Source organism: Marmota marmota, unplaced genomic scaffold (assembly GCF_001458135.2).
Source record: "Marmota marmota marmota unplaced genomic scaffold, marMar, whole genome shotgun sequence".
Lineage (NCBI taxonomy): Eukaryota > Metazoa > Chordata > Mammalia > Rodentia > Sciuridae > Marmota > Marmota marmota.
This window is the reverse complement of record NW_025999977.1, coordinates 39631314-39659255: the sequence shown is the minus strand read 5'-3', so window position 1 is coordinate 39659255 and position 27942 is coordinate 39631314. Positions and strand designations below refer to the sequence as shown.

The 27942-nt window shown below is 40.3% G+C and overlaps 2 protein-coding genes across 7 annotated transcripts in view; one reads left to right on the top strand and one right to left on the bottom strand.

The window, feature by feature from the left end:
* Nucleotides 1–34: 34 nt before the first annotated feature.
* On the top strand, nt 35–26876 carry Mrpl33 (mitochondrial ribosomal protein L33). 2 transcript variants are annotated; one of them, XM_048804621.1, is made up of 4 exons: nt 35–162; nt 987–1005; nt 3320–3426; nt 25388–26876. In XM_048804621.1, exons 1-4 carry the CDS (start codon nt 75–77, stop codon nt 25420–25422), a joined length of 249 nt encoding a protein of 82 aa, XP_048660578.1. In that variant the 5' UTR covers nt 35–74; the 3' UTR covers nt 25423–26876. The 2 variants fall into 2 exon arrangements, with proteins under 2 accessions (XP_048660578.1, XP_015335308.1); XM_015479822.2 differs by lacking the exon at nt 25388–26876 and adding an exon at nt 8726–9027.
* The window catches only part of Rbks (ribokinase), an 87322-nt gene continuing 70221 nt past the window's right edge, over nt 10842–27942 (bottom strand). For 2 of the 5 annotated variants that reach the window (XM_015479818.2, XM_015479819.2), the window contains one exon: nt 10842–11088. In XM_015479818.2, coding sequence (XP_015335304.1) covers nt 10915–11088 — 174 coding nt within the window. In that variant the 3' untranslated portion in view covers nt 10842–10914. Of the gene's footprint in view, nt 11089–20463; nt 20577–23063; nt 23124–23802; nt 27807–27942 lie in introns of all 5 variants that reach the window. The other 3 variants (XR_007348142.1, XR_007348141.1, XM_048804620.1) reach the window with 3 other exon arrangements.

The following is a 27942-nucleotide window of genomic DNA, read 5'->3' as shown; positions in this document are numbered from 1 at the left end:
CTAAACAATGTGCGGGTTCCAGGTGGGGGCGTAGCTTCAGGCAGCTCCTGGAAGTCCTCTTCCGGAATCGGCCCATGCCCCGGAAGCAATTGTTGGTTGGGCGCTTTGAGCGTCACGGAGACCCCAGGGGTGCGGTCGCCATGTTCCTGTCGGTGGTCTCCTGTAAGTGCGCCTGGAGGTGGCGGCGGGGGCCTACGGCGCGGGCGAGGGGGCCGTGAAAGGGCCCCGGGAGGATGAGGGGCGGGGAAAACGAACCGGCCGGGATGTTGCTGGTTCGCGGCGGCCTCACTGCGCGGCTGAGTAAACTGCTGGGGTCTGCGGGACTAGTCTGGATTCACTTAGCGTTTGCCGGACTTTAGAGTCTAGTCAGGAGGCGTGGGGCGCTTTCCCTCAGGTCTCTGTAGGGATGTGTCAGAAGAATCACAGGACGTCCCGGTTGGGAAGGACCTCAGAATTTCTAGCTCACATATTTCGTGCCCTAAAGGTGAGGAAATCAATCCCGAGAGGGGCAGTAGATGGCCCGAAACAACACACCTGGGCAGTGGAAGCAGGCTCCCGAGTCAGTGCTCCCCTGCACCTGGCTGGCTTCTTGTTTAGACTTAGTTTACCAACCCACCTAAAATGACAGTTGTTGCAGTTGCACAGGTTGACTTGTCAAACAAGACGCTTGTCCCATGCAAATAATTTAAACTTTAAAAGGGGGGAAACAATGAAGTAGATGCGACCTTGGAAAGATTTAAAACGTTTCCAGTCCATCTGAAATGATGGTACAAAGCATTATATTCAGAATAGCGTTGATCTGATTGGCTCTTTTACTCTTTCAATAAAATGCTGTCGGGTTCTCAATATCTAGGGTGAAAACGATGATATACTTCATGAATTAAATGTTTTTGGTTATTACTGACGTTTGCATTAACTTTGCATAAGATAATAAATTTGTGTTTTTATTTTCTCTTCCAACCTTTTCTCTACACATACACAAAAAGTTGCCAAGAGCAAGTCAAAGTAAGTAAAAGTTTTTAAAATTGAGCTTTGCTTGTTTATGTTAGTTTTTTTTTCAGTTCAGTTGCTGCTAATGTATCCATATATTAAACATTTAATCTTGATTTTTCTAAAAGTTGTTTTAAGGGTTATTTGTTAGATTTTTGTTCTTATGAGCTCTTTTAAAAAGTGCAGATGTTTCTGTATTTATGGTGTTGTTACCTCTGGACAAACTTGTTGTTAGTGGAAAATATTATAGCCAAAAATGGATTTAATACACCTCACCTACAGAACACTTGTGCTGTCTGTGTGCTGTATCTTGCTGCTTATTACTACCTTAAGAAATGATCAAGATTTGAAGTTTGGCTTCTACTGAATGCTCTTCTTTCATATCATGGTATAGTTGAAAAACAATAAGTTGAGAACCGTCTTTATTTCCCTCCTGTCCAATGAAGCAGCTTCTGTGAGCATTCCTTTTTGCTTAAAGCAGCTTTCATGTCTTTTCTAGGCCCAGGGTTTATGAGCTTATTTTCTTGTTTCTAAATAAACCATTGGTGTGCTGTTTGGACTATCACCATGTTTTCTGTTTCCTCAAATTGGAGACCAGGGGCCATTTGTCTGAATCTAGCAGAATAAGTTGTAATCTGGTTAAATCACAGGGCCTGTTTTATGAGTTTTGTAATCTTTAGCATTCATGGTATAAGCACTTTAAAAATAGTAAAGAGTAAAGATTCCATGATACCACAGAGACTAGAAATAACAGACTGGTATTTTAAGATAAATTTTGTAAACAATAACTGAAGGTTTTCTTTTAAAAATAAAAATTCTAAAGGCTGTTTTAAAACAGCCTTTTAAAACAGTAAGATGTTAGCTGAGCATGGTAGTGCATGCCTGAAATCTCAGCAATTTAGGAGGCTGAGGCAGTTAGGATTGAAAGTTCACAGCCAGGCTTTGCAATTTAGCAAGGTCCTAAGCAACTTAGCAAGAACCTGCCTCAAAATAAATAAATAAATAAAAGTAGCTGGGGATGTCTCTCAGTGGTTAAGTGCTCTTGGGTTCAATCTCTGATTTAAAACACAAAGCAACTCTTAAAATTAGTTTTTTAAAAAAATTAAAGTTAATGAAAAACATGTAAGTGTTTTTCCCCCCAGTACTTTTTATTTTTTTTATTAAAAAAATTTTTTTTTTGTAGATGTAGTGGACAGAATGACTTTATTTTATTTGTTTTATTTTTATGTGGTGCTGAGGATTGAACTCAGTGCCTCATGCATGCTAGGAAAGCGCTCTACTGTTGAGCTACAGCCCCAGCCCCCTTTTATTGATTCACAAAGTTTTTCCTACAGTGCTTCTTATCGATTCACAGAGTTTTTCCTACAATTCGTTTATGTCAGAATTTCCCACTGCTACGTTCTGTAAGAGTCCCATGCCTTTGGTTTTTGTTGAGGTATTCCCTGCCTCTTGCGTTCTGTATATCTTGTGACATTTGCCATATATGTATTGCCTTTAGACCCTATACACCAACTCAATTTTCATAGCATACCTTTATTTCCTGGAGGACATAGACAGATACAGCTTTATATTTTCCATAGTGCTTTTCTCAGAGTAAGCACTTGATTGAGATTTATTGTCCATCTTAACTATAATCAACAGATGTATGCCTCTTTGGAAGTACTGTGTTGAACATTGAAAGCAATGCAGTGATGTGGAACGTAGTCTAAAGTGTTTCAAATTTATTTTGAAATTATATGAGAAATGACATGGTCTACATAGGGAGACAAGACACATGAAAAAGTTAGTATAGGAGAGTTAAAAGGTCTTTATTGCATGGACTTCATCCTTTGGATGACTGTAACTTAAAGTATGAAGGGACAAAAGGTTTGCTATGTAAGTGAAATAAAACTTTCTGTTTCTTTATTTTGTTCCTTCCTCATTGTGCTCTTATCACTCATACTCTAGAAGAGAAGGCTTTTATGAGACAACCATTTTTACAATTGCCTCACTTGGTAACTGTGATCATCAGTACTTTTCTATTAATACCCCCTCCTCATGTGTTCCTCATGAGAGGTGGATGTCTGAGGTTAGTTCCCCAGTGTGGCTTGATTGTTCTTACTATTTTCATAAGTCGTTACCAAATCACTGTGTGTTAGATCAAACCCCCCAATTCAAACCATTGAAACTGCTCTATGGGAAACATAGGCTGTGTTAGAACCAAACTTTCTCAGGGTCAACTAATGTCCACAACTGATATAACTCCTCAAGCTTCTCAAAATGTGCCATCCACTTATGACTGAGTTTAGTCCATTTCCTCAGCTTGTAACAGCTTACTTTTTAATCTTAGAACCCTTCTGGTGAAAATGGTGAGCCAAGCTGGGACAGGTTTCTCCTTCAACGCCAAGAGAAGCCGACTCCGGGAGAAACTGACTCTTTTGCATTATGATCCACTTGGTAAGATTCAGAGAATTACTGCACCGTAGATTCAGATGCTTTTAAAGTCTGTTGCCTTGGAATATACCAGGACACAAAGCCAGATTAAGCCCTTGTGCTCTTGACACTAGATTCAAGTTTAAATAGAATATGTCAGGGAAAATCTCCAGGAGGAGATAATTAACTAAAGACATGAAGGTAAGAAACCATCCATGTAAAGAGAATAGGCAGTATCCTGCTAGAAACAAAGAGAGTGTCTTGAGAAGGGGAAGGTATGGTCTGACAGTGGCAAGTTATAGGGTCTAGATGTAAGTTAAGGGAATGTAGTGTCTTTTTTTTTTTTTTTTTTTGATTTTGAGAATAGGAAATGTTATTTTCCATTTTGTGCCATCCATTAAAAGACCATCATGCAATTTTAAATGGTGTGTATTTGTCTAAAACAGACTTGTATTCCCAAAGCCAGATAATCTGCTCAAACCTGATTGCTGTTGGTGGAAGCCCATCCTGTTTCTGCATTTGATGTGAAGGTTTATGCCAAAACAAAAGCCAAAACCTGGCAAGCAAAAATTTTTTTTTTGTTTGTTTGTTTTGGTATTGGTTATTGAACCCATGGGCACTCAACTGCTGAGCCACATCACTAGCCCTTTTCTTAATTTTTAAATTTATTTAGAGACAGGATTCTCATAGATTGCTTAGGGCCTTGATAAGTTCCTGAGGCTGACCTTGATCTTGTGATCCTGCCTCAACCTCCCAAATTGCTGGAGTTACAGGTATGTGCCACTACATCTAACCATAATTGCTTCTTAATAATATTGACAAAGACTATGTTAATGTCAGGAAGTGCTTTTAAAAAGTTCTGAGAAGTCCATTTGTCAGCTTAAAATTGCTTGAGTTCCATTTGTTAGTAGAAATACAATTTCCTGCTCATATTGCTGATCATTCATTAACATAATAAAAAAGGAATTCTAGTTTTATACCTGAGAATTAGGAGTCTGAATATCAGGATGATTCCTCATGTGGTAGAAAAATTAGTAGAAGAATAGTTTGATAGCTAGATTAGTGTTGTGTTTTTCTGCCTGATTTCTTTGTATTAGCTGGTGAAAACTCAAAAGTGGTGAACTTTATACTGAAGTAATTTTATTGTACCATGTTAACTCCTTTAGAGTTTATTTTTTAGGAACTTGCACACTACTAATAAATATTGATTGAAAAACCTTTTGCAATAATAGTATGAAAAGGTATTGGAGTTTTCATCCTTAGTGTGGAATAGGTATCGGGAACTTATTTGTCACATTGATTTTAAGTTTTAAGATTGGGAAAGAGGGCTGGGATGTAGCTCAGTGGCAAAGCATCTCCCTTGCATTCGCAAAGCCCTGGGTTTGACCCCAGTTCCAAAAAAAAAAAAAAAAAAAAAAAAAAAAGATTATAGCCATAACTAGTTTTGATCATAAGTTCAAAAAATGGGAGAAAAGACTCGTATATAAATTTTAGATACAATTAGGACTTTCTAATAAGGAATGGTTTGAGCCTTGATAGCACAATTTTTGTCTTTTCTGAAGAAAAGTATGTTCTGGGATAGTAGACTACCTGCCTTTCTGTCCACTTATTGGATCCTTTGCAGACTTTTGTGATGAAGATGTTTGCCTTGGAGCCTGTCCCATTGCCCAGGGTACCTAATAGCTTGGCAATTTTCCTAGCATATTTTACTGACATGAGTTAAGTTAGTTTGAGGATAATGTTTTGTTAGTTTTATGAAGGAAATCAGGTAAGGAAATAAATATTCCCAGTTATTTGAGCATTTTCTAGTAAACTCTTTGGCAAGAACCAGCTGTATCTGCTCCTGTCCTTTCAGACTCAACTTTCCTAATGTAAAACTAGATGCTAATATCCAGGGAGGAAGGATTAAAGCTGAGGCCTAAGCTTATTAAACTTTGTTTATCATAAAGAGAATGAAAACTTGTCAGTTTTAATTCCTTGGTTGACTAAACAAGACGATATAGACTTTAATTGAAACAGAATAGATTTAGGTTAGCTGTAGGGGAAGAACTTGACAGATTCATTCTTCTATGAATTAAGCAACAAATATTTTGACAGAAAATTTATGTTTACGGTTGTGGATAGCATTGTGTCATTTCAGCTCAGTTAACACATATTGAGTCCTTCTGTGTATCTGGAAACAACTCTATAAGTGAGTTGGAGTTCTCTCTCAGGGAAAGAAATAGGATAGAGTATTTTGGGAAATTTGTCCAGGGACTCAGAGCTACAAATGATGGAGTCAAAGTTTGAATCCAATGATTCTAACCCCAATTCCCTGTTCTTTCTGTTATAGGGAGCCAGTTTGATCTTTCTAAACGTTTAATTTTTTAAAAAATCAGAACTTTCCCCTGTGTTCAGCCTAGTATCTAAGATCATGAAGCCTCACTGTGATTCCTGCCACCTATCACTTTTCCTGCTTTAGTCATCCAAATGCTGCTCCAAATGCTGCTCCTTTAAGGGCTAAGTTTTACACTGTTGGGCCTTCTGTCACTATTACTTTCACCTTAATCTTTAGGTTCTTAAAGGGTTTATTGGAAATTCATACGGGTACCTCATGAGTACTAAATCAGGGATTCTTTTTTTGTGTGTGTGTATGTTGGGAATTGAACCCAGGGACTCTTAACCATTGAGCCACGTCCCCAGCCCTTTTTATTTTATATTTTGAGACAGGGTCTCACCAAGTTGCTTAGGGCCTCTCTAAATTGCTGAGGCTAGCTTCAAATTTATAATCCTCCTGCTTCAGCCTCCTGAGCCGCTGGAATTACAGGCGGGCACCACTGTGCCTGTCTTTTTATTTATATATTTTTCCTAAGACAGCGATTCACTGTATTGCCCAGGCTGTCTTTGAAAATGCAATTCTCTGGCCTTAAGTTCCTGGAGGGTTGGGATTATAGACAAGTGCATCTCATACTTTTGTCAACTTTGCATTGTCTAGCACAGTTCCTTGGAATAAAATGTTTTGTTCTTTTGAATTAAAGGAATTACTACAGTGAATGAAAGAATTTTCCTGAATAAAACCTTGTTGTATTAATCTTATTTGTTCCTTGCCTTGGTCATTTAAATAATCTCCTGATTGCTTCTCAGTGAGATAAGTCCCCTGCCTCCCTTTGTTTTCTTTTTTGGTGGTGCTAGGGATTGAATCCAGGACTTTGCAGATGCTAAAGTACTCTTATCACTGAGCTACAATGCCAACCCTCCTTTTAGCTCAACTTTTGCCTCCGTGAAGAAAAACACACAGAAAATATTTCTAAACAGCATTATTTTGGAAAGTGTGTTGTGTCTTTACTAATATCTTGTAGTGCTTTGTAGGTCCTCCTTAGAGGAGTGGAGTCTTAGGAGGAGCAGTTCTACTTATATTTTAGATGATATGAAGTATGCAAAAAATATCCCATATATACAATGTCTGTATTATGTAGTATTCTTACTCATTTCTTAGGTGAAGTTCTGTTGACTGGTTAATGGTTTTTAAATTCAGCTGCCTTTTAGAATTGTCTAAGGAGTTTTTAAAAATGTTGTTTTCTAGTCCAATTAGACCAGAATTAGTGTAGGGGTGGAGGTGAGAAACAAGAATGTATTTTAAACAAGCTACTTAGCTATTTTTTTTTATAGTTATAGGTGGACAATATGTCTTTGTTTGATTTTTTATGCAGTGCTAAGGATTGAACTCAGTGCCTCATATGTGCTAATAATAAGCAAGTGCTCTGCCACTGAGCTACAGCCCCAGCCCTATTTGGCTAATTCTTAGTCACACTTTGGGAATCTCATATACAGAGATTCTGTCCGTTGTGATAAAGAAGAAGAAAATACAAAGCTAAAATTATTTTGTATGGTAGAGACTATTCGGGAGTTACTAGGTCACATTCCTTGAGTTCCTGAATCTTCCTTGGGTGCATTGCCTTTTTTGGCAAAGAGGAATCAAGTGGGGTGAGTGTAGGGGGAAGTGGTTAGAAGTTAATGGTGGGTTCTAGGGCATTAGGGGACTCTGGAACCCTTATTTTCCTAGCATGTAGCGTGTGCGCACACGCCAGGTTTCTGTTCTCGCAACTAAAAGGCTCAGGGGTCACTCCAGTTAAACTGGGCTAATCGGGCTGCACAAAATAACCATACAAGAGACACAAATACCTTTCTCTTTGGGGTCGCTGTGACGGCTCCTCTGACCTTAAGGGTCTGCAGAAAGAGAGAGCACATGCGCTGACCCCTTTTATTGAGGAGAAGCTATTCAAATGAGGCAAGGGGTCAGGTTTCAGGGGGCTGAGTCTATCTTCATGATGTCCACTGTCAGCAGGTTGACTGACACCTGGGTAGGCCATACCCAAGGGCACAGTAAGAGAAGGGGACACACACAAGGCACTTCCATGGAAGATTCTATCCTAAACAGGACAAGGGGTAATATTACAAAGGAACAGGTGAGCGTAGCTTCACCCATGGGGCTGTAGCAAGCACACCCATGCACAATGACAACGACCCTTGTACCCAAGAAGGGTGGGGAAAGCTCTGCCACATTTCTGCGACTGAGCCCCTCAGCACCCAGCCGGGGAGTGTAACTCAGTCACTTGTAAGGTTGGTCTCCCACGTGTGTGTGTGTGTGTGTGTGTGTGTGTGTGTGTGTATGTATGTGTGTCACTAGGTATGAAATCTAGGGCCTTGTGTCTGTTATGCAAGTGCTCTACAACTGAGCTACATCCGCAGGTAGCTACCTGTCTTTTATCCAAGAAGATAGGGATCCCCCACCCCAGGGAACTATATTCTTGTCATATTTACAATGTTGAGATTTTGGTTATAATACTTCATTACTAAAGTAAGATGTTCCTATTTGGGTTTATTAGAACAGCTCTGGAAAGTAGAAGTACCGAGGTATTTACTCTTTCCATTAGGCTGCCTTTTCTTCCTTGTCCTGCTCAGTTCTTGCTGCTCTGGTTCTGAGTCCAGCTCCCAGCCTGCTCTTGCTTACTTGCTCCTGGAGTGGACCTCAGCTGGTGAAGACATTGAGTGTTTCCCATGTTTGTCACTTTCTTTTTTAATGTGAATATTTCACACTGATTAAAGTATGACCTTGTGGAATACTAAGGAAGCTACTAATTTGCTGGCGAGTAGTCTTTCCCTCCAGTCATTTCTTGACTCTGGAATTGAGGAACTGAGTTCGCAGATCACCTTCAAACTCATGACAGAGGAATAGTAAAATGTGAGAGAGGAGAGGTCTTAATGGCCTAATAACATATTTTTATTAAAAATGATGATGATACTTTTTAGTTTTCCTCTACAACCCTTTTTTCTCCCCCCACAGTGAAAAAAAAAGTCCTCTTCACGGAACAGAAAAAAATACGCTCTCTCTGAACAATGGATTGAAAATGAACTTGATTTATAAATGAGAAGACTGAGGGCGGGGATACTGATTCAGAAATCCCACCGCTTGTAATAAAAGAAGAGGAAATGGCGTGGCATCACTGCCTCCTGTGATTTCAAGGCCATTGTGAAGGGAAACAATGCATTGAAAGAAAGTTCTTCATATTAGGACAGACATCGTTGCTTCACATTTATTTATCTTTCTGGATATTTTTATAGCCCTTAATAAAAAATATTAAAATAGCCTGTGCCATTGTGTCTTAGTGATGTTTTCCCCTCCCATTTGAAAATTTAAAAAGCAACCACATTCTTAAGAAAAAAACCATTGTTTCATTTAATAGAAGATATTTTTCCATGGTGAGACTTATGCAAGAACTTCTAGATTGTTTCTTGTATTTTATAGAATAGACAGAGCAGCACTCCAGGTGATCTTGAAGACCCCCCCCCTCCCCGTATAATAATGGAATTGGGTGACAAGGATGAGCAGGAAGGACAACAAAGGAAACTAAGATAACTTCTGTTTGTGATTTGTGCTTATATAATTAGGAAAAATGCCATTGGTCCATATTCTCAAGTCCAGATCACCAAAGCAGTACCTAGGATTTTTAGACAGTTTCAGACTCCTTTATCCCCTAGATCTCTTTTCTTGCTTTCCTTTTTTTTTTTTTTTGGTGATACTGGGGATTGAACCCAGGGCACAGTGTGTACTAGGCAATTGCTCTACCTCTTGAGCTATGTTCCCCAACCCTAACCTCCCCCTTTGTTTTTGGACTGGGGATTGTACTCTCGGACACTTTACCACTAAGCTATATTCCCGGTCCTATTTATTTTGAAACAAGGTCTTGCTAAATTGTGAAGACTGGCCTCCTGTCTCAGCCTCTTGAGTCACTGGGAAAATAGGTACGCACCACCATACCTGGCCATTCCAGATCTTAAAATTTTATTTTGGGACAGGGACTCACCAGGTTGCCCTGACTGGACTCAAACTTGGTAATCCTCTTGGCCCAGATCCATATATTTTCTTGCATAGGCTACTGTTACCCTCATATTTTCAAAACACTCCAGTTTTCTCCTTTATTTCTCAAAATTCTGGCTGAAAGGATTATTATTACTTTTTTTTTGTCCCCTCCTTTTCTTTGAACTTTGCTGGTTCATATCCTGTCCTATCTTAAGCACTTGTATGGGAGACAGATGAGTGCCTGCCCTGTCCACAGCATTGAGAAGCAGTGCTGTTCCAAAGTAGCAGGTGTTCCCTCCCTATGGCCCAATCTGTCTCTAGAGGAAAAGCAGGCACAGCTCACTGGAAATGGAATTGGATGTGAACAGTTATTGAGTCTTAAGGGCTTGTGGCATTATAGTCAATCAGCTATTTTATGGCATCTTTTGTTAAAGCTGTGGTTCAAAGCAGTAACAGGTGAGATCTCAGTTATATTTAGATTGAAACTGTACACAATAGAGTCTTGGGTTACAAGAGAAATCTTACATGATCCTAACTAAGCCATGTGAAGGATTTGTGTCATGCATGAATTGCTTTAAAAAACAAAAAGCCTTAACATCTGACCTAACAAATGTGTATTCAGCCCTTAAGCTGAACGAGGCCCACAGGGTGTTTACATTAAAAAAAAAAAATAAGTTGCTGATATATAAACAATATTTCAATAAATATGGAAACTTTTGGTTTATGTAGAAAACCGGAAGTTTGATAAGAATACTTGAGCTAAAGAATGAGTATCGGCCACCTCTTTTAAGTACTTGGGAGATTGAATCCTTATGCCTTTTCTCCTCATTGAACATTCTGTTCTCTGGCTCTAGAGGCTGGTATCCACCACCCCTGCTGTATGGTGCCACATAAAATTATCAGTCTACAGGTAATAGAATATGCTGGTCCTGAGTAGCGATAAGTTTTACCCAGATCCTGATTGTGGAATCTAATTATAGTTGGTTCTTGTGAATGTATGAAAAGCAAAGGATCATCCTTATAAATAAGTAAATGAAAACTTGAATGTGATTCCTAAATGAACATAATATTTACAAAGAAGAGAGAGGACATTTTCTAGTAAGTGTTAGCTAGGAATGGTCACCTCAGGTACATTTTATTTCCAGGTATCTTTACTTGAGGGATAACAGTAATCAGAACAGAGTAGGAGGAAGGTCTTTTTTGTATGGATAAGATGACTGTGTTCCTGCAGCTTGGACACTGACTGCTGCGATGAAATTGGATCTCCTGAGCATTTCTTCCAAGGACAAATTTGGGTAATAAGCCACGTAGAAGGCCAGAGCTCCCACAAAGCTGTCACCAGCACCCTGTAATGAAAAACACAGTTGTGAAGATAAGCATGTAGTCAACCTGTTGCCCACACTGTATAGTTTAAAAACGTAATTTTAGAATAGTTTTAGATTTATAGAAAAGGGACAAGGACAGTGGCGTTTCCATATATCCCACACACAGACCTGTTAATATCTTAATGTGGTACATTTATCACAATGATGAAATGGTACTGATATATTAACTGAACTCTATTAGGATTGTGTTTTTGCTTCATATCCTATTCTGTTGCAGGATCCCATTTAGTTGTCATGTTAGACTCCTATGGGCTGACAGTTTCTTAGGTGGTTTTGATGACTTGGATAGTTTTGAGGACTGATTAGGTTTTGTAGAATTTGTCTCATTGGGATTTGTGTATTTTTTCCTCATGGTCAGGCTGTGGCTATAGTTTTGGAAGGAAGACCACAAGAGTAAAGTGTCATTCTCATCGTATCAAGGGTAGATACTGTCAATATGGCTTACCACTGATGATGCTAACTTTCATCACTGGGCCAAGGTTTTGCCACTGTAGTCACTTTGCTCTCTCTCATTATACTTTTTTTCCTCTCCCTTTCTTCCTTCCCTTCTTCCTTTGTTTCTTTTTGTCTGAACTGAGAATCAAATCCAGCTTTGGCTAAGTTGCTGAGGCTGGCCTCGAACTTGCAATCCTTCTGCCTCAGCCTCTCCAGTTGCTGGGATTACAGTCATGTGCCACCACACCCGGCTTAAAGCAATTTAGATGTTACATGATATTACTTGAAAAATTATTCTGGTATTCAACAGATTCAGGGGGCACTTTCCAGTTTTCCCATTTGCTAGTTCTTTAGACCCAAGAGTTTTCATGACAAATCCCGAGGCTGTTCTTCAGCCTTTACAAAGAGCCTTGATTGGCATGAGATTGTTTTAGTTGCAGCTGAAGTATTCAATGAGCTATGTGCCCAGCACAGTGATGGGTACTAGAAAAGAAGCAAAATCCACTGTGGATCAAACACTAAACAGTGGCAGAGCTTATAAATGCAGTTGGATTTTAAGAAAGGATTTGAATAAAGCCTCCCTGAAGGGAGTCCTTATAGAATGAACCAGATTTCTAGAGAGAAGGCAGGCCTTGAAGAACAAAGACCCCAGAGGCGGAAGGAACAGAGTGAGCTCAGGGAGTGGCTTTAAGGAGAACCACATTTCCCTTTGTTTACATAAAGCAGTCAATATTACACTTGCCAAGGAGTCATAGCAAAGCTTACATAAGTGTTTCCTGCGTGCCTCAGTGCTGCACAGTGTTCACCACTCTTGTCTGAAGGATGCAATGAAAAAAGATATGATTCCTAACTGACCTCCATTTCAGCATAGCAGTAGACATGAGAAAGGTCTGAAACCAGAGGAACTCTGAGCTGCATGGAGGATATATTATGAAATACCATTAGAAAGTCTTTGACCTACAAGAGATGGACAACACTACAAGATATGAATAGGAGTGGCAAACTCTTAAGATTCTAAGACTTTATTTCTCCTCCTTAAATTATACACAACTAAATTCCAGGTAGTCAAAAGGTTAGATATAAAAAATAAAACAGTAAAAATAATAAGATGAAAGTTTAGGTGAGTATTTGTATAACTCTAGGAAGCAAGGCCACAAGTAAACTAGTAAACCCCAAAATTCATAACAAAAAAGGGAAGTATTTTAAATTAAAAATTATATGTCCTAAGACACTAAATAAAGTCAGACGTACAAAAGCACAAATTTGATGAAAATTCTTCCAATACACATGACATCTCTAATGGTCAAAGAACACCTTTCAACTGCTTGCAAAAAGATACAGACATGCAGATTCAGAAAAGGAAATGTAAACAGTAAACAATAAACACATGAAAATGTGCTCAATGATTAGGAAATGTGTACACCCTTTAATTTGGCAATCCTGCTTTGGGGACTCTCCAGCAGAAGTAAAAACTCCTGTATTTTGGGCATAATTAGGGGTATATGTACAAATATGCTTATTGCGGCACTGTTTTCCAAGGAAATCACTGGAAATAGTCAATGAAACAGGAGAATGGATGAACAGACTAGTAGATTTTTAATTTGGAAAAGTATGCAATTATTAATAAGAAAATGTCAGCAATTTGGAGAAATGTCCTTTAGTTAAGCCAAAAAAGATATTTGAGCATAAAAGATATTTTCCCATGGAGGGAAAAAAAGAAGGAAAAAAGTGAAAAAAAAAAAAAAAGTCTTATGAGTATGTATGTATTTAAGAATATAGAGAATGAGGACAAATATGTATCAAATTATTGTATTTTTTCTTATTTGCAAGGTATGGGGGCAGTATTTTTCCCCTTTATATTGTTTGTTATAAGCTTGTACATTTTTCAAAAAATTTTAATAAAAATGTTTAATGACTAGGTAAGCCATGCCTCTGTGCCTCCCTCACCTTGACCTTTCAGCCTGATCAGAGAAGAGCACAGGGCCGAGGGGAAACATTCTAGCATCATGGACAGGAATTAGTTTTAAATATTTAAAACTAATTGTTAGATAATGGGATATTTATTTGGCTACAGAAAGTTTAAAAATGTATAATACCACATGTTCTCACTCATTTGTGGATATGAGTAAGTCAATCTTGTAGAAGAAAGGAATGGAATAAGTGGTCACTAGGGACTGGAAGGGCAGTGGGGAGGAGAGATGGATAGAAGTTCAGTAGGGGTTCAAACAACAGAATGGAGGAATTACTTCAGGTTCTTCTTTGGCATAGTAGGGTAACTAATCATTAAAACAATATATATTTCAAAATGACTAGAAGAGTATCACATTCCCCAGCCATAACAATGATGCATAGTGGAAGACAAGGCAAGCTTATTACCCTGATTTGACTGTTACACATTAGGTACATGTATTGAATCACTATAAAATATCCCATAAAGATGTGAAAATGTTATGTCTCAATAAATCAGATTTTTTTTTCTTTTTTTGGAGTGTACCAGGGATTGAACTCAGGGGCACTCAACCACTAAGCTACATCTCCAGTCCTATTTTGTATTTTATTTAGAGACAGGTTCTCATTGAGTTGCTTAGTGCCTCACTTTTGTTGAGGCTGGCTTTGAACTTATGATCCTCCTGCCTCAGCCTTCTGAGCAGCAGGGATTACATGTGTGCGCCACTGCGCCTGGCTCAGAATAATTTTTTTAAAAGTTAAAAAAAAAATTACATCAGTATCTGAAAACATTCTGTATAAAACATTCAATTGCTTTTCACTATTGCTAATGCCAAGGAAGCATAGTGTTCAGTGGAGGTGTATGTGCTGCAAGCATCTTTAGACAACAAGGATTTTTACAACTTGATTTCCCTTCATTCTCAGTGCTACACAGTGCTCATATAAATTGCAAAGATAAATTCTTCCTGTCTTAAAAATGAGGGGTTTTCCCACAAAGAAACTCTAGACTAGATGTTTTTACTGGAGAGTTCTTGCAAACATTTAAGCACAAAATAATATAAATTCTATGCAAACTTTCAGAAAATAGAAGAGTCAAGGGAATATTTCCCAAGTCATTTTATGAGGCCAGCATTATTACTGTGATACCAAAATCAGACAATGGCATTGCAAGAAAAAAGAAAAAACAAACAAACAAAAAACTAGATCAATATCCCTAATGAACAGAGATGCAGAATCTTAATTTTTTTTGGCAAAATGAAAAAAAGTATGTGTGTATATAGATAGATATAGACATATATGTACTTATATGTCTATATATAACTATATGTAACACATTATTATCAAGTAAAATTTATCCAAGGAATGCAAAATTGATTTTTAAAAAGTCAATATAATTCAATATATTAAAAAATTAAGAGTAGAAAAGGCATGTGACAAAATTCTACATTCATTCATGAAGATAATTCAGGAAATTTAGAATAGAAGGTATAACTTGATATTCTTGACAGCACTTATGAAAACCTACAGTAGATCATATTTCATGAGAAAGACTTGAGTTTTTTTCTCCTTCATATTGGAAAAATTCCAAGATGTCTGTTCTCACTACTTCTACTGATGTTATACTGTATTCCCTAGGCAGTGCAAAAAGACAAGGAAAAAAGGTGTACAGACTGGAAAGAAAGAGGCAAAACTTTTTTTTTTTTTAAGGTGGCATAGTGACCTATGTAGAAATCCTAAGAAATCCAGTTAAAAAGGTACTAAAAATAGTCAGTTTAACAAGGTAACAGGGTACAAGGTGAATATAAAAAGTCAATTCTGTTTCTGTATAGTGCACAATAGATCAAAATTCTCAAAACTACCATTTACAATAGCATAAAATATGAAGCATTTAGGACTTAATATAAATGAATATGTGCAAGATAGAGAAATTAGAGAAAATTTAAGTGAATGGTGAGAGATTCAAGGATTGGAAAATCATGGATTTAATAGATCAGAAAGCCTGGGGGTGGAGCCCAGAAGCCTGTGTTAACTAACAAGCCATCCACACAATTCTGACCTCTCTGCTCAAGTTTGAGAAACTCCGGTTTAGAAGACATGGATTGTTATTAAGATGTCAGTTCTGCTCAAATTGATCTATAAGTTCAACACAGTTCCAAAATAATTCCAACTGACAATTGTTAGAAGTTGAAAAACTAATTTGAAAATTTATATGGAAATGCAAAGGACCTAGAAGAGTCAATGTTGAAAAAGAACAAAGTTGGAGAATGTAACATTGATTTCAAAACTTAACAGAACCTACAGTAATCAGATAGTGATATATTAATGTAAGGACAGACATGTTGATCACTTTGACCAGAGTCAAATATATCCACAGATTATTTGATCAGTTTATTTTCGACAAAGGTTTCAAGGTAATTGAATAGAGGAAAGGACAGTCTTTTCAACAAATGGTGCTGGAATAAATACATACCTACATGTAAAAACACAAACTACTCAAAATGAATCCATAGACCTAATGAGTAAACAACAAAACTTCTAGAAGAAAACAGGACACAATCTTTGTGACTTTGTGTTAGGCAGATTTCTTAGAAAACCAAAATACAAAAAAAATTAAAAAATGATAACTAAAAGATAAAAAAGTTTGAGAACCTGTTTCATATGAAAGGAGACTAAAACAACAAAGACAATTAAATGTAACATATAATCTTTGATGGGATCTTGGAAAAAAAATCTAAAGAATACAATTGGGACATTATGGGATCATGCACATAAGATCATTTCAGTGTTAAATTTCCTAAATTTGATAACCACATTGTGGTGCTGTTATGTTCTTGTCCTTGGGAGATATATCCTGAAGTATTAAGAGGTAAAGAGTCATGATGTCCACAATTTACTCTCAAATGGTTCATCAAAAAAAAAAAGTGTGTTTATATATTTTGAAAGACAGTAATAAAATAAATGTGGCAAAATGCTAACAACTAGTGAAACTTGGTTAAGAGTATCTGGGATTACTGCAACTTTTCAAGTTTTATCTTTTAAAATGAAAAACTATTAAAGAATAAAGAACTAAAAGAATCATCATCAGTCATTCTTTGTGAATTTGCAAATGGGCTAATTTTTGTCTCTGAATGATTTCTCTCTTTTTAAAGATCATGTGCATATCTGCTACAAGTCAGTGTGAAACGAACTGAGAAACCTCCTGCTCATTTGGGACTAGCCCATCTCACAGAGGAGTCTCCTCTGCAACTCAGGACCAGGCAGTGGCACCCACCTGCAAGTTGAGGGGACTGAGAAGAACACTTCCTGCTGTGACAGTGGATGCAGAAAAAGGAGATTAGAGCTATTAGTGGCAAGTACAGCTGTGATGGTAGGAACATGCCAGGACTACAGCTAGTTTCTTTTGTTTTTTACCAAAAAAATGGAGGTGAGGCAACCCCCATGTGTTAAACTCTTAGGAGAGATCAGACATTTTGTCTCTATCTTTCCTTGATGAATCCTTAGAGTTACAATGCCTTATCAATACTGCACATTCAGTTAATTCTTGCTGAGGAATTACTCCTAGTTGCCTGGTCTTGACCTCACCAGAACTGAAATGCAGGGGGTTCCATGTTTTTTTCACAAAGAGGCAGCAGCTGGACCATGAAACTTCCAAACACAAAGATGTAGAGTGGCACCTGGTTGACGGGGCCATCAGGTCAAAAACATGAAGGCCCATCTGAAAAGCCCCATTATATCTAATAATGGAAAAGCTCCTTGAAACTGAATCATGAAAGGAATCGTAAAGTCCTTCTACTCCTTGCAGAGGAGTGGAAGGTAGGTAACTTTTACTCTTTGCTCTGTAGTAGGAAGCAACCTAGGTGGTGTGTGTGTTTGTGTGTGTGTAACTTCATTTCTTCTTTATGACAGTCCCACTTCCCCTGAAATGACACTAAATTATTTGTCCAGGATCACATCAGCTAGTTAATGGCAGAGCTGCAACCTGCATCCAGACCCAGCTGACTCCATGCTCTGTTAATATTATACCACCTGTAAATGTTTGTTGGAGGCAGGCAGCAGGGAGGAAGGACTAAGGGAAGGAATCACCAATCTCTTTAAGTATCTTGCATCTCTTAATATTTCTCAGGATCCTGAATACCTTGTTCTGTGTGTTTTTTGTACAGGTCTGTGACATGAGACAGTTTGAAAACTCTCTGTCCCCTGTGTCTCTCCCACTGCCTTTCCCAGTGCTTTGAGTTGACATGACATAGTGGTTCTAGTTCCTCCATGTGTTCTTCCCAAGATCTCTTCCAAGGTGGCCCAGCTTGAACCACATGTTACTTTTCTGTTAGTGAAAATGGAGGTTAGGTTGTCATGGCCCAGAGTTCCTTGATAGTCCCATTGTTGAATCTATTTATACCACAAGGCTTTCGAGTGCTATTGATTCACATCTTCAGTATAACTATTTTTATACATTGGTATGATTTTTTAAAATGGAAAGTGCTTTAAAAGTGGAAGCTGTACTGTATCACTGTGATTTTCTTGTAAGTAAAGTACTTTCCAATCAATCATTCTTGGAATAATGGAACGGTTCTCATTGATACAACATGATGGTTTTAACCTTTTACTGAAAATTATTTTTGTGCCAAAAGGGGTAATGGCATAATCCATTTTCTTTCAAACAATTAACCATGTGGCTACTATTCATCACCTTCTCAGAATGATTTCCTCTTAAGGAAGAGCTGCTCTCACAGAATGGATGTGGCATTCTGAAATCCTTGCTTTCCTGAGGCCTTCATACTCCTGGGTTCTGAGAAGCTCTGATCTGTGGTACCCATGCAGGCACCTGGAAAGGACAGCAAAACATGCCCCATGGCATGCCAAGCCATCTAGTGGGGTGAGTGGAGAGGCGGGTTGAGGCAGTCACCAGCAATGGTGGGGCAGGGATGACAGGGTAGAAGTTAAGAGATGGGAGCTCCTAAGGATAGCACCCCAAAGCCAGGGTGTGGGGTTAGGTGGGTATCCTCTGCTGCTAGCCCCCAAGATAGTGTTACCATGGAGATAGGACATTGTCCTGCCCTTTCTTCTTCCCCCTATTAGACTATCAGTGCCCACCTCCCTATTCCCCCTCATTGCCCCTTGCCTTTCTGGGGACCTTGTCTATGACCATGGTCTGAGCTCTCGCTAAATGGACCATCCCTTCTTATCACTCAGGGCTTGGCTCTCAGGTGAAAGAGAGAAGCATACTGGTGCTCTGTGGAGCTGGGCAGTAAATGCTTGAAAATAGTGGAATGTGCTACCTAGCATGGCATGCCCACGTGTTAGTCCAACTCCCAGTGGTCTGCGGTGGCTCTTTTTTCTGAGGCCCTACTCAGTCAGGCTCTCCTCTGGGTGCTTCCCATGTTATTACCTTTATTTTTCACAAGGACTCTGTGAGAGGAAGAATTGTGGTGAATGGTTCTGCCAAGTGGCACTATAGGAGGGTACCCAGCTGAGGGGGTGAGCGTGTGCCTGTGGGACATGCTTTGCTCCCCAAGCTGTGAGCCTACACAGGAGTGTCTTCTGATGGGTACAAAGTGCTATGGAGGCCAGCAGCACCCCTGTGGGGTCTTTATATTAAAGGCAAGAAATGAAATCCAAGGTTAAACAAACTGTCCAGTGTAAAAGAAAAGGTAGTAAATGGCAGTCAAGATTTGTACCAATGTCATCTGTGAAAGTCCAGCAACAGAGCAGGCGGGAAAGCTATTTTGAGGATAAGAGATTGGGATTTTGGGCTACTGATCAATTTTTCTCTCTTCCTCACTTCCTCTCTTTCCTCACTTCCATGCCTAAAGCCTTTTCAATGTTTCTCGTCTTTCTTAGGATAAAATTTTAGTTCCTTAACATGGCACACATAGCTCCCTGAACCACTTTTCCAGTTCCACTTCTTACTTCCTATTCACTTGTGGGTCTTTGTTCATGGAGATGGCTCCACACACTCTTCCCTGGACTAACTCCTATACTTGATTTCTAAGACTCAGGCATTAGCTTAATCATTACATATTTATTACTTGGCACTGTGTTCAAGGCACTGTGTTTTTGCTGATCCCACCAGTCTAGGTTAGTTACCCATTTCCATGTTCTCTGCCCTCCTCTCCAAAGGTAGGAAAACAGACAGTCTTCATCACCTCCACATCCCGAGACCCACTGCCATCCAGCCCATGGCTGAAATACGTGCTGACTGAATTAGACACTGTCAGGAAGGATGCCAAGTGATCAGATGAGAAGCACACTCTGTCCCAAGAACGCCCTGTAGGAGGGAGGGCAAAGGACAGGCTTGTGAAAGTCCTGGTTGGCCAATTCCAGTTGATAGAAACTGGATGAGTTGGAAGGAATGATGGGCATCAAGGGTAGCTGGGAAAACCCCATGTGATGAAAATCCCCAAGGTGAGATGGTGTCAGGCGGCACAACAGACCCCAGATGATCTTGCAGGAGTGATGTCATCGCCCAGGCTTCACTTGTTAGGAATCTGAGCCCACGCGGCATGATTCAGAGCCCACACTGCCAAGGGACCCTCAGAGTTAAAGCCCGTGCATTCCTCCCTGATGTCTTCACACATTCCATTTGACAAGCAGACACCACTTTCTTTTCTTTTAAGAACCTCTCCCTGCACAAAGCGATTCAGAGCCTGCACTGTGGGCCATGGATTGCTCAGCCAGCCTTGTGGTTTTAGAAGTCAGAGGAAAGCAAATGATGAAACATGACTAAATCCCAAGCCAACACACTGTTTTTTCTTTAAAAAGGATCTTGCAAGGGGTTCAGGAAACAGGGAGAGAGTGAATGTAAACTGCCAGGGTCTCTGGTACCCTCCACCACCATGCTGGAGCCTTGGATCCCACCTAGAGGGTCAGCCTTGCTGTCTACACTGGGTTTGGGTTAAAGTTTCCTGAGGAAAGAACAGTTCATGGAGGGTTATGTCAATTGCTGCCATAGCTCACCCTTAGGCTACTCTGGTGGCCAGTCCTGCTCTGATATGGTGTCCAAATTCTAAGAAGGGTGTCTGCCTTGTTTCTGGGTGCAGGAGGCTGAGGCATGATTATCTTGATTGGGCCTGAAAAGTAAAAGTCACTCTTTGTCCTCAAAGGGTTCATTCCTCACTGGCAAGAGGTATGGGAGTCATGAACCTTGAGGAGGTGGCAGAGAAAGAGCTTTTAAATCCTGTTTCTGTCCCTTTTTGTTAGCTCTGTCATATTAAGAATGTCAGATTTGGGCCTGGGTTGTGGCTCAGTGGTACAGCGCTTGCCTACCACTGGTGAGGCACTTGGTTGGATCCCTGGCACCACATAAAATAAGAATGGCAGATTCCCTGCAGTGAAGTCCCCCCTGTTATTTATTATTATTTTTTAACGAGGTGCTAGGGATCAAACCCAGTGCCTTATGCGTGCTAGGCAAGTGCTCTACCACAGAGTCACAACCCCAGCCCTGTCATTTTTAGTTCTATTCACACAACTGGGAAGATATTTTCTCAACTGGAACAATGTTGCAGATGGTTTAAGGACAGACAGACCTGGTTTAAGTCCTGATTTTACCACTTGCCAGCTGTGTGACCTCTGGCAGGTTACTCAACCTTTCTGTATCTGTTTATCAGTACAATGTACCTTAGAGGGCTGCTGTAAATACTGAATTAGATAATTATGTCAAAGGGCCCAGCACAGAGCCAGTGTGCAACAGGGGTGGGGTAGACTAGGTGGTACCATCTCAGAGGCCCCTTACTTTGCTCACAGTTTTAGAGTGAAGGCCTAGGTCTGAAGGGGCCAGACAGGGTTCTAAGGAACACAGGGGCTACGATCCTAGGACACCATCTGAAGGATCCTAGGGCAAGGGGACTGGCTTTCTGTTCCTGGCTTGGAGGAGAACAAGGGTGGCCAGGGAGAAGCGGAAGACAGTATCCTGTAGCCTTTGATTATAAGGGAGGCCAGACTCCTGAGAGGTCCATCAGTGGTCCTCTGTATGTGCTTGGATCTCTGAAATCCATTCCCTTATAGGCCAGGGGACATACTCTGGGGACCTTAGAGGTTGTGAGGAGGAGACTGAAGTCATGTAAGGTAAAAAGTATAAAGGTTCCTTTAGTCAGTGTGAGACTGGGGAAGCCTGGGAAGTTCTTGCTTTCGTTTGGGGACAAGGAGCAGAGAGTGAGCAAAGAGAGGCTCTGAGCAGAGGCACAGAGCTGGGTTGGGTGGGGCTGGGGACTGCCTGGGAGGGGGGTCACCCTCTGCCAGGAGCCCTGCACCTGCCCTGCCCTGCCCTGCCCTGCCCTGTTCTCTACTGTCAGGCTGAGGGCTAACACCCAGGGAGGGGTGGTGCTGAACCCTGAGGGCCACAGGCAGGCTGAAGGGATGGTGTGAAATCAATGTGATTTTGGAGGGAGATTCTTCTAGCAGTACTGGAATCTGAGGTCAGGGCTTATCCCGGTTAGTGATGGACATCAGGCTATCTGATCCACCTTTTCCATGTGACCAGCCTCACCACTCACCCCAGGGGTGAGCAGGAAGGCCCTGCCTACTAAGGCCTTTATTTCATCAAGGGTGTGCATTTTCAATTGAGGCCACATCTCCAAGGGGGCAGAAATCGGTAAGAGGGTGAAAAATTTTTTTAGTTATTACAATAATTTGTGGCTTTCAAAGAGTCACAGTATACAGCTGTATGTGCATGCCTCTCTCTCTCTCTCTCTGTGTGTGTGTGTGTGGTATTTGTGGTATTAATATTTATGGGGGAAGAAAGAGGGCAACTGGAAAAAAATCTTAAAAGGCTCTTTGGGGTTGGAGTGGGATAATAATGGTAAAAAAAAAGAGGGGGGGCTAGGAAACACTGAAGTAGGGTCTCTTGTTCCAAAGAATTGTCAGTGGCCCAGTCAGGTCTTCCGGCACACAAAGAGGTCCTAACCAGCAAGCTCTGTGTTGCAAGGCATACAGGGCAGGTGCTAGTGGCCCTTGCTTTCTTTCCACTGAGCCTGTAGTTCCCACATCTCCCAATCAATTCTTCTCCTGTTTGCCTCAGTTTATAGTCTCCACCTCCCTGGGCAAGGCCCAAGCCCCAGTGTGAGGAATTTAGCAAGAAGATGAAGACCAGGGTGGCTGAGTACCCTCCCAAGGCAGGAAAGGGCAGAGGTTGCCTCCTGTGCAGATTTGACAGAGGGTTCGCTGGTGAACAGACAGGCGACGCTGCTTACACAAGAGCCCAGTTCCACAGCTCACACCTGAATCTGTCCGTCTTATCAGCATGTATTTATCTCATAAAGATGAGATCACATCCTTCCCCAACCTCCACCTTCCCAAACCAGCATAGTTTATGACCATCAAGATGGACAGTGAGAATCCAGATTTCATATCATTATTGTGTAAGTGCTGCTGATTTTCATTCTAAATAAATCTGTAGGGAACATGACAAACTATTATGTCACAATGTCCATGACTTTGCCTTCTACTGTCAGCCACTTTAATTTATGATAGTTAAATTTCAATTATTAGGCTGAGATAGTCCATTTTTAAAAGTATTCTAATTTGGGCTGGGGATGTGGCTCAAGCGGTAGCGCGCTCACCTAGCATGCGTGCGGCCTGGGTTCGATCCTCAGCACCACATACAAACAAAGATGTTGTGTCCGCCAAAAAAAAAAAAAAACCTAAAAAATAAATATTAAAAAATTCTTTCTCTGTCTCTCTCTCTTTTAAAAAAAAAGTATTCTAATTAATAGAGTAAACATTCTCTGGCTTGATATATTTTAAATAATCAGTATTTCAAATTAATCAAGTATGAAATATGCAGCAATGTTTTGGTATTATTTTCATTTGTCTTTTCAGTACGCATAATTTTTTTTCCTTGCTATATAATTTACTGGTTATTAGGTTTTTTGTTATTGTTGCTGCCAGTTCCAGGGATTGAACCCACAGCCTTGTGCATGCTAAGCACATGCTGTACCACTGAGCTACATCCCCAGCTCCCTCCAAAAAGACAGGTTGGAGATATAATTCAGACCATACAAGTCATCCGCTTAAAGCATACAATTCGGTGTTTTTAGTACAGTCACAGGGTTGAGCAACCATCACCACAATCTATTTTAGAAATTTTCATCCCCCCTAAAAGAAACCTCATGGTCCTTCATTCTTCCCTCTACTCCCAGCCTAGCAACCACTAATCTACCTGCTGTCTCTACAGAGTTGTTAAATAGACATACATTTTTGAGTAAAATCATTTCATATTTTAATTCTAGAGTTAACCAATAGCATACTATGCCACAATTAACCAATAATTTAACCCTAATTAACCAATTATATTCATACCTAATCTCTTGATTTTAGCTGGCACTTTGTGTGAAAAGTGAAGCTGATACTGGCCCAGTGGGAACTGCTCCGTGTTACTGAAACTTCATTCCTAATAAGCACCGAGGCAACAGGCTTAGCTTCCTTCTTGCTCAGAAGTGTTCACCAAAGTTTTCAAATTAAATTATAAATGCATCAGGAGCTTGCTGTTTAACAATTCCTATGGTGAAATTGTTTGTAAAAGCTAATCTCTGAGGTAAAAATCAACCCACATTCTTCCCTAACAGACACATTAACTGGTCTGGTTTATAAATCTCAGTTCTATAGATTTGGTTGGCTCGAGGATTTTCTTTTCAGTTTTCTGTAATGATTAATGTGTAGCAATAAACTTCCTTCTTAAAGGTCAAGATTCCCTTGCACAGCCCTGTAGTAGATGGTTTCTGGAGAGACCATTCCAGGGCTGCTATGAGCCATGTATTGGGCACGAGAGCCTCAGCATTCACACAACACTGTCTGCCCTCACTGATCCTCAGAGCTTTCCTGAGACTCAGAGAAAACAGCATGTCTGATCATGGCTATATTTCCTAGCCTCTTGCAGTCACTACTCAGGCAAAGGTTTTCTCTCAACTGGTGAGCTGAAATGGCCGAATCTGAGACCCATCATGTCCAGGACACTATGGAGACAGAAAGGTGGATCTGTCTGACAGGCCTTTTCCCACTCACATCCTTGAATGTGATGCTGGCACCACAGAATACTGCCTGCAGAGTGATTTGACTTTCACGTTTACAGAGCACTTTCTGGTTTACCGGGCATGTTTGCAGATGTGATTCAATTTGAATCTCATTACAATCCTGTGAGGTAGAAGGGTGAATCTTTCATTTTCCAGATGAGAAATCAAGTGTAAGAAATGGCTTGAAGACATGGTGAGATGGCACAATTAGGGTGCCTTTGGTGGAAGCATAGTCCCATTAACTGTCCTCTGGGGAGGCCATAAACATGTCTTCCATCTTTGCCAAAAAATATTTTGAAACTTTTTTGGAATACCATCAAAAATTGTAGCATATCTTTGAAAATCCTTCCTGGAAGCAAACATATCTTCTAAACCAGAGTTTCTCAAACTTGAGCAGAGAGGTCAGAATTGCATGGATAGCTTGTTAGTTAACACAGGCTTCTGGGCTCCACTCCCAGCCTTTCTGATCTATTAAATCCAATGTGGGGCCCAGGAATTGCACTTCTAATGAATTCTCAGGTGATACAGATGCTGCTATTCTGGGGTGTCAGGGGCCACACTTTGAGAACCACTCTCCAGAGGAATTTATTTCTGGAAAGACTGAATCACTTGAAACCAAGTCTAGTGATGTAGAATCAAGCTAGGGAGTCCACCACTGACCCCAAACAATAGGCAACTGTAAGGAGCAAAACTAGCCCTGGTAGAAACCTGAATAAGGAGCTTCAAACAGGTTCTGAACAAAGGCAGCTGGATAGAACTAAATGTGAAGCTCCCGGGACTGCTTTACAGGGAAGGACACTGGTGGATTTGTGCCAAAGGGTTCCTGTGAACCATACACAACAGTACATTGTTCATATCTATTTTTGATTTTCCAGCTTTGGAAAAAGACACCATGGAAGCGACACATTAGAGAATCAGTATCCAGGGGAATCAACAGCTCATGACAGCAGATAAGCAGGCAGAGGTCCTTCCTGGACTGCAAACATGAAGGGAGTGGAGCATGACGGGAAACCAACTCTTTTCTCCCCTGGCTTTTGCTGTTGTGATTAAGACTGGAACCAGTGAAAAAGTTCAAATTCAGATGCCATTGATAAACATGTAACATTTTATGGGGAAAAAATCCCAGTGGAAAAGAAAAAAATGAAATACATTAATACTTAGGCTGGGAGAAAGTCAATCTTTCATGTCACAGCAGGGAAAAAAGAGGCGGAGGAATGCCTAAATATTGGTTCTATTTTAATTTCAACTCTACATTACATTAAACTCTCCTTGTACTCCTCTTTAATTTACAGCAAATGCTGACACAAATTGGTGTGCCTTTTCTTCTTTGACATCAGTATTCCTCTTGAATTATGTATTTCTATCCAGAATGAGGTTTATGGGGCTAAAGTATTCTTTCATTTAGATAGATGAGAACAGAGAAGGATCAATGGGAGGTCAAGTGTAAAATCAAAGTAAGGTGGGGCTGAGGTATGTTCAGGGCACCATTTCACTGCCCACAGAGACTGTAAGTGGTATTAAAAATGACAGTGGCCTTTCCATTTTCAATATATTGATTAAATTTCAACTACTGTAGAACAAGAAAAACTCTGCCAACCTTCATCCCAGAGCTTCCAGATTCTCATGTATTAGTGCCCTACTAGTATTTAGTAACCATTTGCAAGAGTACAGGTAATCGCAATAATCGCCCCACTGGGATTTAATCTAAAATTGAAACAAAGACAAAAAAACTTCCTGTTGGATACAGTGTGTTTGGCCACCTCACACTTCACACATGGGGCACGTGGCTGTGGTGTTGACTGCATCAGAGATCTGGCCCCACTGTTGGTGAAATGGCTCCTGATCCAAGTTAGCCAATGGTTCATACTGACAGAGGCCAATTGCTGGCTCCATCTGGGCCTGCCTATGTCCACTCAGGTCCACTCTCAGCTTCATCAGCTGGTGATGGCCTCTGAGCTGGTCAGTCACACCAGCACTGATGTAGAGTGTTGTGATGAAGCTGTTTTGAGCTAACACTTGAATGCTAACGACTTCATAAAAAGGCAGACGAACTGTCTCCTATCACTGAATGATATGCAAAGCAGACATGCCTGAGTCAACTCCTTTCTTCACTTCATTTCCCCTCAGCCAAGCCTGGGTTCCCCACTGTAAGCCATCCTCAGTTATCTCTGAGAGTCCTCCCTCCATTTAAAAATTCCACCCATCACCCACTCTATTCCAGGAATAGGAACTGAGGAAAAGCTGTTTACATGCTGCCTGATAATTTTAAAAGGAGCATTTCATGTTTTACTTACAATTATATTAGCAATGTAAAAACCTCCCTGTCAATAAAACATTAAAGCTGAAACGGGCTATGCCCAGCAACCGTGTCATGATGTCACTTCCTCACTGGTTCATTCCTAGTTGGGCCAGTGGTTGGCCAGCTCAAAGAACATATGTGGGACACTGTCAACCTGGAGTGGGTAGGCCACACATACTCTGCCTCCTCAGGTTCCCAGGCAGGGCCTGAGTGGCAGTGCTGGCAGGCGCTGCCCTCAGTCACAGCCCTTACTCTCTGCTGTATGGCTAGCCATAGAGGAAGATGGCCCCTGGAGACTGAAAACTGTCTCAAACCCCCATTCTGCCCAAAATGTCTGTGGTGGATTAATTTATTCTATAATTAATGAAAGAGAAATGGAATCTTGAGTATGAGCTAAAAATGGAATAAAAAAGGGCCCATTCTTCAGGCAACATTAATGAAAGCTTTGTGTATAAATAACTTAATATATCGGTGAATAAATGGCACTTAAAACTAAAAGGTCTGTTAGTGATTCACTTGTTCTAAAGACTGGCCTTGCCTTCTGTGGTCAGCAGTCTTTTTTCTTTGTGACTCCACTCTTTAGACAGAAAATAGTTAATCCAATATGATTTAGTATCTTACAAGATTTGCTAGAACATCTTCTGCCAAATGTTCATCTTTTAACAGCTGCTTTTTAATTTCAGTGAGAGGTACTTGAAATACAATCATTGTTTTCTGTGAAAATTCCATGCTAGATAATATAAAGCTACAGATTATTAAACAGCAAAGGCATTTGATAACATTAGCACCAACCGCAGGTTCCACTTCTGCTGATGCACAGAGTTTTGAGTAATTAGTCATTGCACAATATTGTATTTATATCCTTTTCTGCTTGAGCTGTTAGGCCACAAAATCAGCAGGCAGTTGCTATTATAAAAGGGTTCTTTGGGTTATTTATAATGTTTCTGCTTTCTTAAAGTTGCTGCTTCACTCTTGGGTCTGGAGCCAGGTCCACACTGTGAAAATGAAGGAAGGAACTGAGCAATTGTTCTGTGACTCTGTCCTGAAAGTTGATGTGGGTGATTCACAGCAAACTGTATGCCTTGGCTGGCACACCTGGTATTTTTATCTACACAACCCAAATTCATCACA

Excerpts from the sequence above, each read along its gene's own strand:
- Mrpl33 (XM_015479822.2), top strand. The coding sequence starts at position 75 with ATGCCCCGGAAGCAATTGTTGGTTGGGCGCTTTGAGCGTCACGGAGAC. Across the intron at positions 3,427-8,725 it reads TTTGCATTATGATCCACTTG|TGAAAAAAAAAGTCCTCTTC; the intron begins GTAAGATTCAGA and ends CTCCCCCCACAG.